The following is a 19,794-nucleotide window of genomic DNA, read 5'->3' on the forward strand; positions in this document are numbered from 1 at the left end:
TATTTGATGTGATGTTTACATCTGGAAGACGTATTTTTAAGAGTGTTTGCTCATCTGCAATACGTCTATAAGATGTTTCCTGTCAGATGTCAAATAGATGTTTAGAAGATGTCAGTTTAACATGTATTCTAAATCATTACATCTTAAAGACGTCTTCTAAACGTCTATTTGACATCTGACAGGAAATGTCAGACGTATTGCAGATGAGCAAACACTCTTAAAAATACTCTTCCAGATGTAAACATTACCTCAAATAGACTTGTGCTATCTGGGATGTCACTTGCTTTCAGTTAAAACAGCTCAACATGCATTTTAGTCTGGGAAACGGGGCTAGAGTAAGAGTTAAAGAAGCTAGTTCTTTCTAATACTCCTGCTTAGAGATTGACATCTAGTGGAAATGCATTTTAAAGGTGCATTCTTTGATGCTAATTAAAAATGTTTTATAGATTAAGAAATATATTACGTTCGTGTTAAGAGTCGTTTTAATGTTGTACACACATTAAATGAAGACTGCAATCATAGAAATGTAGAATGTAGCAATCGCTTTTTAAAACTCGCTAAGTATCAGTGTCATTTACATAAAACTCAGTGCTGATCCAAATCAACACCTTCAGTGCTGTAGAAAAAAATTCCTTCGACTCGACTTGTCGCCATTATGAAATCATTATTGTAAACATAAACCCAACTAACTAGCCTACGTTCGAATATAAAATGATGAATATGTTTTATCTCTTATTTATCCATGGTATATCCCAACTAATTTAGAAGGAAACTGACCATCAAGACTTGATTTCCGCTCCTTGCCAGTAACTGCAATGTTTGGCAACACTTTTAATTTCTTAAACAACCATGTGAGAGACACATGGCCATATCCCAGGATGACAATCAAGATGCTCAAATTGTGAAAGAATGGTTGGGAAGGAGAATGAATTCAAGAATCTTTTCACACATAAATTGGCACCTCTGAGGTCAGACCTTAAATTCATACTTCAATATTTGCCCTTTCATCTATGTTAATGTGTATTTCTTGGTCAGTCTTGCATTTAAGCTTGGTAGGTTGATTGCCTTAGAGTTTGGAGTTTTTATTAGACTTGCCAGCTATAGAAATGGCAATGCTCACTCTGAACACTTTCACCCTTATTGGTGGAAATCCTGCCTTTAATCCAAAACAACAGTAAGTCCAGCAATTAATAGAGATCATTTCAGACAGGATATTTGGACAAGATCTAGTCAAATGCAAGTTTAATGTCAATGTAATGTTGACACCAGTATCACCCCCTTGTGGTTCAATGATGCCATGAGTTCAGAGTATGTTCTCCAAAAGGTAAAAAGTTATCAAAAATATCCCATCCTTCAAAGAAAGTCTTCCACTCCACCTAATTTTTCTGAGACTGTGAATGGTCGTTGAAGAAGTTTTGCAGCGAAGGGCTTCTCCTGACAACAGGTATCTGAAAAGCAACACGTACAACATTTAAGGGTACAGCTCAAAAGAATTCAAAGCTACCAAATGTACTATATACACTTTATTTTAAAAAAGGACATGTATTTAACTTGATATATAAAAGCTTCAATAATAGTGAAGACCAAGCCTGCAATATCAGCTGCCAATACATCAGAAAAGGACTTCAGAAAGTATAATATAATACGAGATGTCAGTTTCTGCTGAGTGCATGTTGAGGATTCATGTATATAAAAGCTGCTTTCTATTTATAAAAGGTTAATTACAGCCTATGCTATATATGCAGTTCTGACAGGTTTATAATAATTCTTTTGATAATCTAACATGTTCTCTTTCTAGAAGAGTGGGGTTAGTTAAGATTATATATAAACAGTATAGTGTCCACAGATGGATTATATCTACTGCCAGTTCTCTCTCTACAATTGTACCGGTCCACCCACACACACACACACACACACACACACACACAACACCCACACTACATCTGTTCATCTATGGGTCATACTATAGTCTCTGAGCCTGACACCTTGCCAGTGAAAAAGTCCCAGAAGTTGCTTGGCGGCTTGCTGTCGTCTGACGTCGTGGATGAGGCGTTGGAGCTCTGTCGAACCCAGATGCCCCTCTCTCTAGGACTCTGTGGTTGCGAGCCACTGTCCTGCCGCCCCAGACTGAAATGAAGGCGCTCCTCTGAGCAGGTCTGTCTTGAAACACCTTGCCTCTGGTCCTGGAGCTCATCACTCTGGGCATTAGCGGAAGACTGGGTCAGACTCAGCAGGTTGTGGTGGGAATGAAACTGCCTCATTTTAACGATGGACTTGGGTGGAACCTCAGAGGAGCCTGTTATGCAAAGCATAAAAGAATATCCATACAATATTTGCTTGCATTCATTTACACAAGGCAAAGCACACTACCATTCAAATGTTTGGAAGATTTGTTTAAGAGTAATGAATACTTTAATTCAGCAAAGAATGCATTCCTTGATCTATATTCAGTTCAGTTTCTACTGACTCCCTACTTATCCCAACATTTGACTGGTAGTGTAGATAATAATTTCATAATTACAATTGAGGGAGAAAACAGAATCCCAAAAGTAGGAAGTAAATATTACTAGTCTAACAAGTGCCTCATTGAGAAAACTTGGCACTACTCACGTTTCCTGTTAGTGTTAAGATGAAGGACATTAAGGAAGACCTCACTGCTCAGACTTCCTATGGCAGATGTCTCTGGATAAAGAGGACACAGTGGCTCCAGGGAAGATAGGTCATCACTGGACTGACCCACAGAGTCCAGAGATGCCTGCGTGTCCCTCCGTCCACCAGAGTCCGTCTGTATTGTAAGGCTGCTACTACTGCGGTCACAAAGGAGACATGTTTTAGACTCAGTGTTAAGAGTGAGGAAAAAATGCAGTCTAGTAGTTTTCATTAAAGAGGTAAAGGGATAAAACAAACCAACCAGCAATGTGGAAAATCACAACATCAATAACTTTGATTTGAAGCAAAAAAAGTATTTGAAAATCGGACAAAAAAACTAGGGTACAAGTACAACAATGACTACGTTTACATGCAGCCAATAACCAGTTCAAAACCGGGATATTAGCAATTAACCCGGTCACGAACGGCCATGTAAACACCGGAAAAAACCCGAATATGCTCATATCCTGGATTTAAAAAACTGGGATATTATACCTGGGGTACCCCTTTTCTAACCCAAATTTTTGGTCATGTAAACGCGTATCAGCTATTCCAAAGGAATCTTGGTCTTTTGAGTAGAGAAACTTCTCGGTGCATACAATAATCCGCGTGCAGTATACCGGAAGACCAGGCAAGACCAGCCCATTCTCATCCCAAGGCGTCATACACTGACGCTTCTGACATTTCGTCTACATCCAACGCACATGACACCCTTTAGCGTCAATATGAGACACAGATATACATGAGCCAGAAGGTGCCTCCTAGTGGTGTAACCCTAAACCTACCTGTAGCGGCTGTAGACCAGGCAAAATTCTATTTGCAGCCGCGAGAGACTAAACACTGGGAGAATGAATGCACTGCGACGCGCAGAAACAGTTTCACACAGCAATCCACTCATTTATTGCTTCTTGCACATAAAATACAACTGGTAGCCAGTTATCATTTCATAAGTGCAGTGTGAGTGCATAAAGTGCGGTCAACAGAAAGTGTTCGCTCCCAGGCTCACTCCCTCTCTGTCCAAGCCCCCATGCTCAGGTGCACAGGTGTAGCAAACAAATACATGCAAGAACCACATCACTTCCGCCCAAGCCCCGGTAGACACGCCCACCACCTACAATCTGAGTGCAGTAAAAATAATGAATGAGACCATAAAACCATAGGAGACTTACAGTTGGCTCTTACACTACCCCAGACCTAAACTTATGACGCCCTAGTATGAGAATGCGTTGGCGAGACACAGCACAGCATACTTTTGGAGCGAGGTCTGTAACGTTACCAGCATCAAAGCGCAAAAACAAAGGCAATCGCTTTCTGCCCAGAACTATTCATTATTCGTGTGCTGCTGTTGTCTTTGGATACAGAAAGAAGAATCGTAAATGACGCATATTGCGTCTTAAGGTTGTCCATACGTCTAGAAGCTAACCGTGCGTCGCCGTTTACCTCGGGATATTGCAATTCCATGTATACAGGAGAAACTCTCTCTGCTCACGCATGTAAACGGGTTATTCCTAATGTTTCAGAAACCCGAATAGTGACTTTAACCTGACCTAACCCGAAAATTGGCTGCGTGTAAACGTACGAAATGGCTATTAAGGCAGTTGTTTTCTCACTTGGCATAGATACAGTATTAAATATGTCATGATTTAACAAGCAGATTACATCATTCGCAGTGCGTCAGTGGGTGGGCGCTAAAAAGTTGTTTAGTAGCAGTTTGCTTGTCGCGATTCTCTGATTGGAGGCAATTTATTTGCAGAATCATTTTACCAGGAATTCCACAAAGGTAAAAATAATAGGATTGATGGCTTTAACAAAAGCATGTACTATTAAAAACTTGTTAGCTTGCAGTAGATTTGTAAGGATTTAAAGAGTTAAAATGATCCCATATTTTACTCCCCCTCATTGTATGACTTTCTTCTTTCAGCCAAACACAATAAGAGTTATATTTAAAACTATCATATCTCTTCCAAGCTTCAATAAGGCATCATAACAGTAATCCAAGCAGCTCCAGGGGGTTAATAAAGGCCTTCTGATGTTAAGTGATGTGTTCGTGATGTGAACTATAATCACTGGCTTCTGGTAACGGTTGTACGCGAGTCTAGTTCCGTCGGGAGAATGACCTCTGACCCGACGCATGATGTAGGATGTGGGAGTAGCGTAAGCTTAGGTGAGACGCCTCTCGGCTGGTCAACAAACTCAAGCTCTTCCGACATTTCGCTTTATAAAATGTTATTTTATAACATTACTAATAATACTAATTTTATAACATTGCTAATTCGTGGCCGGTGTTTAGTTTTGCTCTATTCTCCAGAACTAAACTTGCGGACGGAACGGAAGCCAGTGATTATTGTTCATAAAGTTATTAAATATGGGTATTTTTCTTCCAAAAACGCATCGCTTCACTTCAGAAGACTTTTATTAACTCCCTGGAGCCGTATAGATTACGGTTATGATGGATGCGCTTTTCAGGAGCTTCAAAAGCTCTATTTTATTCCCATTATAAAGCTTAGAATAGCCAGGATATCTATTTAATATATCTCCGATTGTGTTTTGCTGAAAGAAGAAAGACATAAACCTAGGATGAGGTGAGGTTGAGTAACTTGAGGTTGAGTAAATTATGGAATCGTTGTCATTTTTGGGAGAAATATCCCTTTAAAGGTTATTGTTAAAAATTAATTAAATGAGTTTTTACTTCCGGAGCCCGACTATTGCTCTAATAAAATCCCATATTCTTCTGTTGGATCTATTTTCATTCAGCTGACCTGAGTTTCCTGCGCAGCAGATAGTCAATGACGTCAGGGTCCGTCTGAATGAGGCTCATGAGCACCTCCTGCTGCAGCTCAGCAGACACCTGTGCAGGAAATAATTCAACAAAGTCATCTTTCAAGCTCTGTGCATGCAAAAACATATCTAGCCCTACAATGTTATCCATTATTCTGTTCACCCAGAAAAAAACATCTGAAACTTAATTTGTTTACCAAAAAATGTAATTATTTTATCATTTGCACATATGGCTTTCTTCCATGAAACACAATAGGAGAAATTCTGAAGTTCTGGTGGCCTTTTGAAATGTTAAAGCTTCAGTCTCCATTGCATTTTCCCCTTTGTGTTCCACAGAAGAAAGCAAGTCATGTGAGTTTAGAACAACATTTTTCTTGTTTTGAGTGACCAAATAGTATTCCCTCTTTTCTCTCTTATCATTCCACACCTCCACTGATCTCTCTCTCTCTCACCATGAAGAGGTGTTGGTGGTTCTGGAGGAGCATTAGGGTGACAGAGATGATGGCAGTGCTGTCCTCTATGCCCAGAGCTTGAGGGCTGAGCTCTCTCTCCGATCCTCTCTCTTTCTGGAGGAGATTGGGCCCAAAGATCACCGCCAGGTTTGCTGCTGTCATCTTGTTACCTGAGATCTAATCACAACACCAATTTAAAAACAGGTCAGAACCTTGATTTGATTTCTAAAATTTGATTCGACCAATAGTGACAGTCTGGTGGGAGTGTTATATCATTTATTGAGTACTGGCATTATTAAATCTGGTACTGTCAGTTACAGGACAATAGTTTGTTGGTTTACACAAGGGGTTTGGTTCCAATCCTGCTGAGGGGATTTATGTATTTTATTTATTTATTTTTCAGCTATATGTCAGTGGATGTATATAAGGGGCAGCAGTGCATACCCTTCATATCCAGCTTCAGCTCAAAGACATGAATATATCAGACTTTTGAGACTTTTTGAATGTGTGTCCAGTCCAGTTTATGAATTTTGTTTTAATGTCACAAATATGCAAACCCTAGCCCTAATACTATAAACTAATGCGGCTAAAAAAGAACCACAATTAGAACCAACATGCATTGAGTATGTAATGGAAATTAAGGAATTATTTTAATAATAAAAATAATAACTATAATAATAACAACAAAAAGAATGGCAGAAAAATAATAACCCCCACAAAGATGGCAAAATCAGATGGCAGGATCCAAAATCCTCATGGGGACATTTTTTGGTTTCCAACTTATAAATCATACTAAGTGATGTTTATTTGAAAATGTAAAAGTGCTGAAAGTTTTTTGTGATGAGTAGGTTTAGGGGTAGGGGATAGAATACAGTCAAAAAAAACTATGTTTATGGAAAGTCCCTTTAAAACATGGAAACCCAATGTGTTTGTGTGTGTGTCTATGTATTAGACAGTATGCATATAATATATGTAATCCTTGAATTGGAATGGTCTCTTTAGGCACATAGCTATCAGAAAAACTAAATTTAGTTTAAATATTTATAAACCATGTCCAGCTATGACATTGCCACTCATACCACACTTGTTCATACATCCCTTGTTTTTACATAATAAAACAATTACACAATACATTTTCTTCATCTGTACCATAAATGACAACTATACCATACCTCCTGCTGGTTGGGTCCAGTTGAGCTTTTTGCGTTCTCCTGTACTAAATGAAGGAGGGTCAGGAGCCTCAGCAGAGTGTCACAATTACAGGGTGGCAACAAGTACAACAACTGCTGCAGGTATGTCAACTGATCTGCCCCTCTCAGCTCTGTGGGACAGGCACAAAACATCCCGTAAGGTGAGCGTACAGTATGTCATGACAGCTAATACAATAATGAGAAGTGTGATGGATATTTATGGAATTACACCATTAAACTGTGTATGCTGATTCCCGTATACAAATAGATGTTAAATAATTTGTGAATGCCTGTTTTTCTGACAGTATGCTCATACGGTTAGCGTGCAGAAAGGCCTGGTAGAGTTCTCGTGGTAACAGGGGGTCAGGCATGTCCCTCAGAAACTCCTTCAGTAATGCCGCCACGTCATGGACGCTGTGTTCCTCGTCTAACACGACATCTATCCCAATGTCAAAGTCCTCGCGCAGCTGAAAACACACAAGCATAAAACATCAGCAAGCAAACTGCCACCACACACAAGACTCAAGTATCCCATGTATCCTGTTCCTGTATAAACACAGCATAATACACACACACACACACACACACACACACACACACACAAATCACAATCAGTCTGAGGTCAGCTATGAAAACAAGACACTGTACATGCTATGATCAGTATTTTAAACATTCACTGTTAAGGAGACTGTCATTGCATAAACAGATAAAACAGTGTCAGTATCATATTGACAGCAGTGTGTTTCTAGATATGAAAGACAGGGGGCGCATGCCACATGCGAGAGATAAATGTTGTGTAAGGTGCAGTGATGTAAACTGACTCTAGAGAGCAGATGGAACTAACAAACTTACTTGACGGACTCTCTTTTTGGAGCTGCCTACACGGAAAATCCCTAAAGTTTGTAATCCTGGGGAGAGGGAGAGAGAGAGAGAGAAAGAGAGTGTGTAAATAAGTGCTGGGCTCATATTTCATCTTCCTGATTTGATATCTATTTAACTGTTTTTGAGTGGTGTCTCATCTGGGTGACCTTCTATTTGTAACCTAAACCAAGGGTGTGTTATGAGCCTGCGGATGTACTCAAATTAGTTCACTTATGTTTCAGGGAAAGAACAAAAATCTCTAAAAGTACTTGGGTTTACATCATAGACTGTAAAAAAAATAGGTTTACATTCAGTATTTCTAACATGGCGTTCCTACTCCCAAATATTCCACTTAAAGTGGTCTTCAAATCAGATCCAATCATTCTTGATTTTAAATTAAGGCAAAATCCTAATTTTAATTAAGTAGAATTAAAATGGAATGAAATTCAAAAAAATTAAAGTAGACAAACAGACATGCTTTTATGAGCATGCACAAAACATACAGGGTATTTCCAGGAACATGTTAAAAATACAATGTTTGAATTTTGTATTTAATTTGTGTATTGTATTATTTTTAATTAATGAACTTTATTGATGGAATATCACTTTATTTTCCACAACAAATTAATTTACTTTTTCAAAATTTAAAAAAAATATTCTAAAAACTTTTTGCTAATGTGATCTGATTCTGAATGTTTTCAAGGTGGCGTGTTTTTCAAAACGCCAGTTTTTTAAATGTATTTAAAGCATTTTATCTTTGTTACCGAACGTTATGAGAACATTCCATTTTGTAATTTTGCAGAAATTATGAAAATGTTCCTTTTGAATTTTCTTGGAACAAACAAGTAAAAAAAAAAAAAAAAAAAAAAAAAAAAACTTATACAAAAGTCGAACTAAAATGCTTCAGAAAAAAAATGTTCCATGAAGGATTTAATACATAAATCCTATTTTAAGAACATCATTAACGACCAAATAACATTGGACGAACATTCTATTAATGTTACTGGAAGAACATTTGTACATAACTTAAAAAGAACCTTGCCATAACTTTATGCAGCCCCTAAAGGAACATGAGGATGGAAAAAATATATAAAACGGCGGAAAAAATTGTCAATGCTTTAGCGTTCTCTCGTAAATCTTCTGTTTTCCTTACCTTGAGAAACTTTGCGCTCGCTCGCAATATGTTTTCATTCTCCTGAGAAACTTTGCATTTACTCACAAAAAAAGTTTCTAGGGGGAATGCAAATGTTTTGCGAGCGAACGCAAAGTTTCTCTGGGGAACGCAAAAGTCTTGAAAGTTGTTCCCTGTTGGGATGGAGCTAAAATTATAATATAAAGTTATCTTATTACAATGTGGTCTATAATTTGTAGTGCTGTATGAAATTGTTTTGATGGATGGGTTAATTTTAACATTCATTTGTTAATTAAACTTCATATAGAGAAATGTTTAATCGGTTAAAGATTGAGAAAAAGTACTAGACATAATCAAATGAAAAAGCCTATTGAAATTTCCCTACTCTTTCAAACTGCAGTTCAGTCAATTTCTTTGCCTGCCAATCTAACTCAATTTTCAATTCAACTTCCTGTGCCAATTTAAACTTAACGACTGGACATGCTGGGCTGTAATGGGGTTTTGCAGCTCACCGTAGGTCTGGATGTGGTTACAGCAGCGCTCAACCACTCGAGGAACTTGTCTGTAGATGGGGTTGAGACTGAGTTTGGCCTGTGTTCGACCAGCAGCCTTTTTCATCTCCAGCTCATTAGGGTGAGAAAGCTGCAGAGCTTCCAGTAGTCTGGACTGACTCTCAACCAGATCAGAGATGCAGTCTACAGACATTCCTCCCTGATGTAGAGACAAATAAAAGATAGTTAGTTATTAAGGTCAGTTGTCAATAGTCACAGGAATGACGGTTCAGGCAAATGGCGTACATCAGGCATAGACGATGTCAGAATGACAACATAAATTTGAGCGAAAGCCTGCAGCTCCATTTATGGATTATTAAAACTGATAAACACCTGAAACACTTTCACACTGATCAGTGGAGCTCAAAGACAGTTAGACAGAAAAAATGAAGACAATAAATCTATTTATGCTATATATACAAAAGAAATGTACACAGATTTTAGAAAAGCTTTTCAAATGTCAACACTATGATGATTGAATGTCAGTTCTCTCTCCATGTTTGGGTGGACAGAATGGATAGTTTGATTTGGCAAAGACACAGACATAGATCTCATTCCCTCCTGCTGATATGTAGCCACCCACAGAGATGTTGTCTCCAGTCATAGAGAAAGGTATGGAAATCTCACATACGGCATCAAACAATAACCTGAATCACGCTGAACAAACATTTTAGCCATTATTAATATGAGGAATACCATAATGTTTATGATATTCCTCATATTAATATTCATAATCTACACTTTACTTGATGTCTGTGTTTGTGTAGCTTGAACTAATTAACACTGTTTTATTTATTGAATTGGTCATAATATTTTTCTATGTCAAGTCTGTCACATTTATTTACATAGTGCTTTGTACAATACAGATTGTTGAAAAGCAGCTTCACAGTAATAAACAGGAAAATAACAGTCTAAAAGTTCAATAATTAACAGTGAAAGGACTTCAATTTCAGCTCTACAGAAGACAACAGTGTCACTCTTTTCTTTACTTTAGTTAATTGTTGATTAAATTCGGTTCAATGACGGTGGCAGTGTTTTAAAGCTCATCAATTATTTTAAAAAAGTTTTTAGTTTTTTTAATCAAATATTGTTAGAACTGTCTTTTTTAAAAGCCTAAATGATCACTCAGAGAAATGTGCAGAATAAACTCAAGATCAGACTGAAATGATCAAATAAAATATAAATTCATTTTGTTTTATTTTATTTTAAATTCTATGAAAATTCATTTGAATTTTATATTTTAATTTTTTATTATTCTTTTTTTCATTATAAATTGATGACACTTCCTGACAATTAACTTTATATAACTTTTTAGATATAGAACATACCAGTCTGTTTTACAGTATTTCAAAAGACCAAGGACAATGTGATTCCTCAAAAAGTATTTCTCTTTTTTGTATTTATATTCCTCTTTTAATAAATTTTATTCTTGACAGAGTAAATGAAAACAGTGAATCTGTATCTCTCTCTCTTTTTTTTTTTTTATAAACAAGTTGCTTATATTGGGTTATAAGCCTCAGCCAGAATGTTATCTGTGAGATGTACCATATCGACCATATTCTTTGAATGGCAGGTTAGTGATATCAAGCAGTTCCTATTGACCCTGATTTATATTTGTGTATTTTTTTTTTTTTTTTTTTGCTTTTTTTATAAACAAGTTGCTTATATTGGGTTATAAGCCTCAGCCAGAATGTTATCTGTGAGATGTACCATATCGACCACATTCTTTGAATGGCAGGTTAGTGATATCAAGCAGTTCCTGTTGGCCCTGATTTATATTTGTGTATATAGTGTCTTTTCCTCTTATTTGCTCACGTATGAGATCAGCAACAATCTCTCACAGCAACAAAGCAAGGCAACTACTATGCAGTTGAAAGCCACAAGTGAACTTTGAATCGAAAAGAGTTTGTAAAAAAAAAGGAGAAAGACCAGTACATGTAATAAAACATGAATCAACATTGCATAGCCTCACATTTGCTGTGCATTGACTAGTTTCACAAAACAATGTCTTTTGGTAATAATACCAGTTACTATTTTCCCATATTTGCCTTGCCAAGTTACTTACCACCCTTGTCCGATATGAATAGCAATCGTTATGTCTAATTTCAAGTGTTGCCAAACACAAAAAACAATGAAATATAAACTACTTGCTCATAAGACAAATAGCCTATATCCGTCTTTCATTATTGGGAGAGTTTTGTTGGTGACATTCACACTGCTAAAGCGTTCATCTGTAATCAAGCCATCAGATTCATCTTTGAATAGCAGACCTGAAGCATAACTCACATAATGACCGAAACAATGTACCTCTGCAAGTAACTTGTAGTTCTCTTACGAGAGGTTCTCTCGTATTACTCGTTCCCTCATCTAGAGAGAAGCGAGGTTATGTTAGGTAACCGATTCGTTTTAAGCTTCAGCTGCTAAAGGGTCAAACGTACATACTGTACAGTAGCGTAGCTTTAATGTACCACAGCTTTAAGAAAATATGACTTTTGGTGAGCTTTCTCGTGAGGAAGTTTGGTATACAGTAGTTCTAAAGAAATATGGACACATTGTTTCTCCCTTACCCGTCTGTGTGAGCGTGAGGTGTTGTCCATGAACGCTGATGTGGGAGGTTTGCTGTGGACTTCCAATGCTGTTGTTGAGGCAGCACCAGGTGAAAAGGCTGAATTGCCCAGTGGCCGGTTACCATTTTGCTGCGATTTCTCGGCCCGGAAGTGAAGAACACTGGCCTCCAGGTCTAGACAGTCCCGTCGGCTCTCTTTCAGAGCGTCCTGACGCTGCTTGTGTGCCCGATCGTTTGCGATTACCTGGGCGAGAGGGATACCGAATGCTTTGGCTGCAGACTCTGTGGGAGAGACAACAAACAAATGATTTTAACAGTAGGCCTTTTGCCCCTTTTAATTCATCCTTATTTAAGTGCACATTTTAAAGTTTCCATAGTTTCCAAATCAATTAATAAGAAACATGTCCATTTTTTTTAAAGGACACTTCTAGTTTTTACACTACATTTCATGAAGGGAGTGTGTGAAAAATAACATCTGTCTTTATCTTGGTAAATAATGACTCAATGACATTTGATATGTGCAATTAGCAGTCTATTCTTCTTGTTCATTTACAAACAGCACTATTTTTGTACTTGCTTACATTCTATATATGATCAACGTCAAATTTTAAGAAAGAAGGTATACTTTTATCATTCACCAATAGGAAGTGTGTTGCAATTTGACACTAGACACTACAGGCAGAACTATTGCTTTTCATGCTCTGGTCAATTTTGCTTCCATAACTTCCTAACTTTAACTTCATAACTTTGCTTTAATCTTTTATTTTTTTTATTTTTAGACCAATAGAAACAAAACATCCAAATTAAACAATTAAGTGTTTGATTATTAAAATGTATCTATTTGTGTCTGTAGATTTCAATTACAAAACATAATCTATAAACACAGTTTTCTCTAAATGAGTTTTTTTTTCTTCTTCTGAACACAGTCAGAAATCACCACTCTAGAAGCACTTACACCAAACATTCCAGTTTTTTTCTGTTAATTTTATTGCTTGGCATTATCCAATGTTCAGATTTCTGTTCTGGAAAAGTAAGTTAGTTAGTGCATATTTAATGAGAAAATGCATTATTTGCATATTTAAACAACCTTTCATCAACAGTTGTGTTAATGTAGGCTACTGTGATTAATCAGCAGGAGAAAGTATATCAATATCAATCAGTTCAAAGTTTTACATTCACATACAGTATCTTGCCTTAATAATACAAAAATATGTTAATATTTGATTGTCCATGTGTTTTTTATTAAAAAAACTGCACGTTTAATATGCTAAATAAATTTGCATATGTTTAATAAAGTTGCATTTAAGATCCATCTGCTACAAATCACATTTAGATTTTTACTTCATGACTTGAAAGTATTTATAAATACTATAATGTTTCAGATATCTTTAGCTTCAGTATGATCCATATGAAAAAAGAAATGTGCAAAATTAGCTTGTCTTTTAGCCAGAAATTGCAATGATAAAAACAACTGTTACTAGTTTGTCCATTATTAGGTCTAAGCCTTTAAGACTGTTAACATTTTACTTGATCGACTGATTGCTGAACTAATTAAAACATGAGACGTATTAGCACTTCAAAAATCAAATCCACTTGAGTTTTGCAGGAGGATCTCACATGCATTATTTTAATTAAAAAAAACTTTATTTAACATGTTATTTTAAAGCAGCTTAACTGTGATTTAACTTAACCCATCCAAGCTATTTATATCGATGGGGAGGTACAAAGACGAGTTTATGTAAAGCACTTTTAAATAGCAAATTTAACACACTAAAAGGACTACACTGAGCTCACAGCTGATCTGTTTTGGCTGGCAAAGTAACACAAAACGCAAAGCAGCCTTGTCTTGTCTTGTCTTCTCTTCTCATGTCCTCTCCTCCCTCCCCTCTTCACAATCCCTTTTCTTCTATTGCTGCCCCAAGGCTTAAAGACCTGGTGGCGGGTCAGGTTGGTCTGGTCCACTGGCCGCTAGTCCTCTGATAAGCTGGATGGATATGGGGATTGAGTCTTCTTTAAAGATGTTCCTCCCTCCACCCTATCAGCATAGTCCTTCATTGAGCCCTCCCTTTCAGTCTCATTGTTCCTGAACGTGGAGCTGACGCACATGCTGAAAACAAGTGCCAGACTGTGGTTGCAGGTGGCAGGCGTTTGGCAGAATGCCAGGAACACGGTCAAACAAATCCAACTGACTGAGGAATCAGTGCTACATTAGCAGCGCTCCGAGCAGCTCTGAGATCAGTTTGAGCTCTTCAAGCAAAGTTAAATACTATGGGCCCTATTTTAACGATCTGAAACGCAAGTGTCAAAACCATAGACTGGTCAAAACGCAAAGCGCAAGCAACTTTGTGGGCGGATCCCGGCGCTGTTGCTATTTAACCGGCGGGAATGCCTCTTGCGCCTGGCGCAAATCTAAAAGGGGTTGATTTGAAATAGCTTCATTTTTCATGTGTGGTTTGGGCTTAACGTGAAATAAACCAATAAGAGCGTCATATCACATTCCCTTTAAGAGCATGATGAACGAGCTGCGCTTGTTCCATGGCGCAATACTATTTTAACGGCGCATTTACCAGACGCACTTCACAATCGGTTCACAGCCGAGGAGATCGATGTTCTCGTCAGGGCCGTGAAAGAAAGAGAACTGACATTGGGGATGGGAAAAACCCACCAAAATTAGCTTCGGTTAAACATGCATATAATAATTTGGGTAAATGTGTAAGCTTTATGCCTATTTTTCTCATCGTCATGGACACAACAATGATTTCCCTCATGTTTATATATTTTGCTTATAATAATATATCAGTTGCAAAAAGTAAAATGCATCTGTGTAGATGAGAGAATCATCTACAGTGTATGCGCGTTGTTCACACTCTGTATTATGGCCAAGCAGGCGCGCTTAAAATAGCATCTGAATGTACGTGCAACGAGCCACTGACTTTAGACCAGTTTTTTTCTGGTCATTGGCGCAATTGTTTTCTGGAACCGCAAAATAGCACTATGGATTGTTTGCGCCGACACACGCCTCCTTTTTGCGCCAACCCGCCCAGGGAGCGCAAGTTCATTTCCTAGTTTACCGGCGTGCGTCTATGGAGGAAAAAAGCCCGCTTTGCGCGAGTGCAAAATAGGAATGATATAGGCTATGCGTCAGTGAATAAAGTCATTTGCGCCGGGTGCAAGATAGAGCCCATTAACTATAAGTGACTTTGCAACTACAGTACATGTCAACTAACTCTCATTACAGTATTAGTAGACTATTAAGTTAATGGGCTCTATCTTGCACCCGGCGCAAATGACTTTATTCACTGACGCATTTATCATTCCTATTTTGCACTCGCGCAAAGCGGGCTTTTTTCCTCCACAGACGCACGCCGGTAAACTAGGAAATTAATTTGCGCTCCCTGGGCGGGTTGGCGCAAAAAGGAGGCGTGTGTCGGCGCAAACAATCCATAGTGCTATTTTGCAGTTCAAGAAAACATTGTGCCAATGACCAGAAAAAAATGGTCTAAAGTCAGTGGCTCGTTGCACGTACATTCAGATGCTATTTTAAGCGCGCCTGCTTGGCCTAATACAGAGTGTGAACAACGCGCATACACCGTGGATGATTCTCTCATCTACACAGATGCATTTTACTTTTTGAAAATGATACATTATTATAAGGAAAATATATAAACATGAGGGAAATCATTGTTGTGTCCATGACGATGGGAAAATAAAGCTTACACATTTACCCAAATTATTATATGCATGTTTAACCGAAGCTAATTTTGGTGGGTTTTTCCCATCCCCTAAGTCAGTTCTCTTTCTTTTACGGCCCTGACGAGAACATCGATCTCCTCGGCTGTGAACCGATTGTGAAGCGCGTCTGGTAAATGCGCCGTTAAAATAGAATTGCGCCATGAAACAAGCGCACCTCGTTCATCACGCTCTTAAAGGGAATGTGATATGGCGCTCTTATTGGTTTATTTCCGTTACGCCCAAACCACAACTATGAATAATGACGCTATTTCAAATCAACCTCTTTTAGATTTGCGCCAGGCGCAAAAGACATTTTTTAAAAAGAAATTCATACTTTTAATCAGCAAGGATGCATTAAATTGATCAAAGGTGTATGAATGAGTGAGTGAATGGGTGAATGTGAGGCAATATGTAAAGCGCTTTGGTGGGCATTGGGTCTGTGAAAGCGCCACATAAATGCTGTCCATTTAAAGACAGTTACAATAAATTTGGTTGTTTTGAACTTTCTATTCAAAATCAAAGAATCCTGACAAAAATGTTTCATGATTCGAAACAAAAATATTAAGCAGCACAACTGTTTTTAAAATTGAGAATAATATGAAATATTTATTGAGCAGAAAATTTGCATAAGGATCTGAATAATTTCTGAAGGATCGTGTGACACTGACGACTGGAGTAATGATGCTGAAAATTCAGCTTTGCCATCACAAGAATAAATGAGACTTTAAAATATATTAAAACTAGGGCTGTCAAACAATTAATCGTGATTAATCGCATCCAAAATAAAAGTTTGTGTTTACATAATATGTGTGTGCACTGTGTATAATTATTTTGTATATAAATACACACACATGCATGTAAATTTAAGAAAAAAAATTATATAAAATAATTATACACAGTGCACCCACTTATATTATGTAAACACAAACTTTTATTTTGGATGCGATTAATCGCGATTAATCGTTTGACAGCAAAAAAAAAGTTATTTTTAAATTGTTTTGTTAAATTACTGTTTTTACTGTATTTTAGATTGAATAAAACCACAAAAAACCCACAATAAATCTTACCAACCCTAAACATTCAATTGATAATGTAGTTATTAAATATTTAACAAATTCTGTATAAAAATTCTGCAAAAAGCAGCTCTCGAGTCTTTGAGAATCCTCACGTAAACTGGTTTTACTGTTTACACACATTATTGTTATCAGTTTCATAATCGTTTAGATGCTTTCAGCATGTGAGTCAGTATCCAGTATTTGTGCCTATAAAATTATCCCTAGACAAAAACTAAGATGAACTCCTAAATAGAAAGCAATGAACATGGCATTGCAGGGTTGTTGAGATTATTGAGAGTAAAGCTACATTAATGTAAAGTATCCTGTGTCTTAAAGTCTTAAAGCTGTGTGTCTTAAAGGCCTATGGGAGATTTGCAAGAACTGTGACCCACCAAACAGTCTTGGCAACCAGACTCTGAGGATTCACAGCGCGAGCCACCATTTTTAAGTAATTGCTATAAGTCTATATTCTGCCATGTTCACAAAAAATACTTTGTAGTGTTTTTATTACTATTATTAAAGTTGTAATGATTTAACAAGGACATCATGAAGTTAGAGTTGTATAAGTGGACAAATATAAGTTTCATTATCATTTTATCGTGGTTTAAAATGAAAGAGATCACTTGAAGACATGACTAAGTATATATTGGTTGTTTATCAGAGATACAAGACCATCTGTGCACAGGAAAGATTTGTGAAAAATGTTATATGATCATCTCTTACCTCGCTCTTTCTTTTCTTTTGAGAAGGAGTCAAACTTTCTCCGTAGTGATTTCCTTCTCTTACGAATCTCTGGAAAGAAAACAAAAAACAAAACAAGATTATGGTTGGTGTTGTGTATAGATCTGTAAAATGTTGTTGCAATTAGTTTAAACTATTTAAAATTTGTTGAGATAACTTAAATATCCAACTTAACTAAAATAACGTTAACTAAACTTAATAAGTCGAGCATGAACACCTACTTTGTTAAGTTGAAACAACATAGTATTTCTTATTCTAATAGTACACTACGTGAACTATCTCGAGGCCCACCGAAAAGGAAATTAATAGTTTAATAAAGTCGTTATTTTTGTTGTTTTTTTGCTCACAAAAAGTATTCTCGTCGCTTGATAAAATTAAGATTAAGCCACTGTAGATGCTTGGACTATTTTAAGAATGTCTTTAATAACTTTTCTGGGCCGGCAAGTTTCAATCCCTTAGAAGCCTATATGGAGGATCCAGCTCTCAGATTTCATCAAAAATATCTTAATTTGTGTTCCGAAAATGAACGAAAGTCTTACGGGGTTGGAAGAATATGAGTGAAAACTGACAGAATTTTCATTATGGGGTGAACTAAGTTGTGATAAATAATCACAGTAATCTTTTATATCACATATATCATATAATACATACATCATAACACAAAATATATTATGTTACTAAATGAAATGTTGACAATACTTTTCAAAAGTTTGGGGTTGGTAAGATTTTTGTAATGTTTTTGAAAGAAGTCTCTTATGCTCACCACAGTAAAAATATATTATATATTATTATATTTATTTTTTATCATAATTTATTGATGAATAAAAAATTCAGAAGAACGGTGTCAGTCTGGAACAATCCATTCTTGTTGAATTAGTATTCATTTCTTACCAAAATAAAAATAAAAATCTGACCCCAAACTTATAAATGCCATTAAATTAAATTAAATTCTAATGCTTAAAGCTTCTGATATGCATACCAAATGTAATATGTTTATCACGCATTTAAACACATAAAATAGCTAGCGGCACATTCAGTAACAAACAAACATCCTAACGGATGCATGTAACAGCAAGTCTTCCATTCCCAAAATTAAAATGTGTTCCATTTAGATGGCTGATAGTGAAGCAAAACCCATTTAGCACCAAGAATAGGGACAGATCTGACAAGGCAAGCACAAAATAATACCTTCACATTCAGTGAAGGCTGTGAGAACCACAAAATTGGAAGCAAAAACATTTCCTGAATTGATAAACAGCCACAATTATCCTTCATTTTTGCTAGAGAAAGAGTATTCTTTCCAAATTTAGAGCTGAAAATAAGTAGCTAAACTAAAATACATTTGTCTGTGTGTTTTCATAGCCCTGATGTACTCTGTGTGTCTATACAGCCCTCAGGAGAACAGTAAAAGTGGGAAGTGAATTGCGATTCCCTGTAGTGGGTTTAAAACTTCCTCCACAACATTTTAAACTCAAACCAATAGTTGTATTTACACCATCAAACCTTTTCCTCCTGAAGTTAGGTTATGTTGGTGGCATTTTGGTATGCCCTGAAGCTAAAAAGATATACTTTGACTGGTTTGAATCAGATGAATTCGTAAATAGGTCTGAGTTGTGGAACTGAGGAGAAAAATGTAAAAGATGCTGTTGAGATGTCCAGAGAGATAGAGAAAACAAAAAGGGATTGCAGCACAAGCAGAGGGGCTTTAGGTGGGGTCATATTCCCATGACTGCAGGAAATGAGAGTTTATTTCTATGGCAACTGCCCCCAACCTTCCCCACACGCCAAGTCATCATGGGCTAAAGCCCCCATCAGAGGGATGATTAGGGGAATGAACAGAGACCATGCAGAGATATTTGCCTGATTTAGGATAAATAATCTCTTCAGGCCAAAGCAGAGATTGAAAACAAAGTAAAGGAGCAAGAGAATGAAACAAAACAAATGACAAGTCAACAGCTTCAGCCTGCATACAGCTAGAGTTTACAAAGATTAAGAATCACAATATTTCAAACAGAGTGCAGCAAGTTTGAAGAATGTAACTTTCAAATAGCCACCAGCTAACCAGAAAAAAAAAAAACAACAACGCA

At 36.9% G+C, this 19,794-nt stretch overlaps 1 protein-coding gene across 5 annotated transcripts in view; it reads right to left on the reverse strand.

The window, feature by feature from the left end:
• Nucleotides 1–1,137: 1,137 nt before the first annotated feature.
• arhgap36 (Rho GTPase activating protein 36) overlaps nt 1,138–19,794 on the reverse strand; it is a 63,445-nt gene continuing 44,788 nt past the window's right edge. For 3 of the 5 annotated variants that reach the window (XM_089128767.1, XM_089128765.1, XM_089128772.1), the window contains exons 3-13: nt 17,690–17,758; nt 12,181–12,461; nt 9,575–9,773; nt 7,922–7,977; nt 7,386–7,536; nt 7,052–7,200; nt 5,880–6,056; nt 5,409–5,497; nt 2,611–2,807; nt 1,965–2,296; nt 1,138–1,448 (exon numbers count right to left, since the gene is read on the reverse strand). In XM_089128767.1, the coding sequence (XP_088984893.1) occupies nt 1,377–1,448; nt 1,965–2,296; nt 2,611–2,807; nt 5,409–5,497; nt 5,880–6,056; nt 7,052–7,200; nt 7,386–7,536; nt 7,922–7,977; nt 9,575–9,773; nt 12,181–12,461; nt 17,690–17,758 (1,772 nt within the window). In that variant the 3' untranslated portion in view covers nt 1,138–1,376. The remainder of the gene's footprint in view (nt 1,449–1,964; nt 2,297–2,610; nt 2,808–5,408; nt 5,498–5,879; nt 6,057–7,051; nt 7,201–7,385; nt 7,537–7,921; nt 7,978–9,574; nt 9,774–12,180; nt 12,462–17,689; nt 17,759–19,794) is intronic. The other 2 variants (XM_039668808.2, XM_089128766.1) reach the window with 1 other exon arrangement.

Source organism: Pimephales promelas, chromosome 1 (genome assembly GCF_988280905.1).
Source record: "Pimephales promelas chromosome 1, fPimPro1.hap1.1, whole genome shotgun sequence".
Lineage (NCBI taxonomy): Eukaryota > Metazoa > Chordata > Actinopteri > Cypriniformes > Leuciscidae > Pimephales > Pimephales promelas.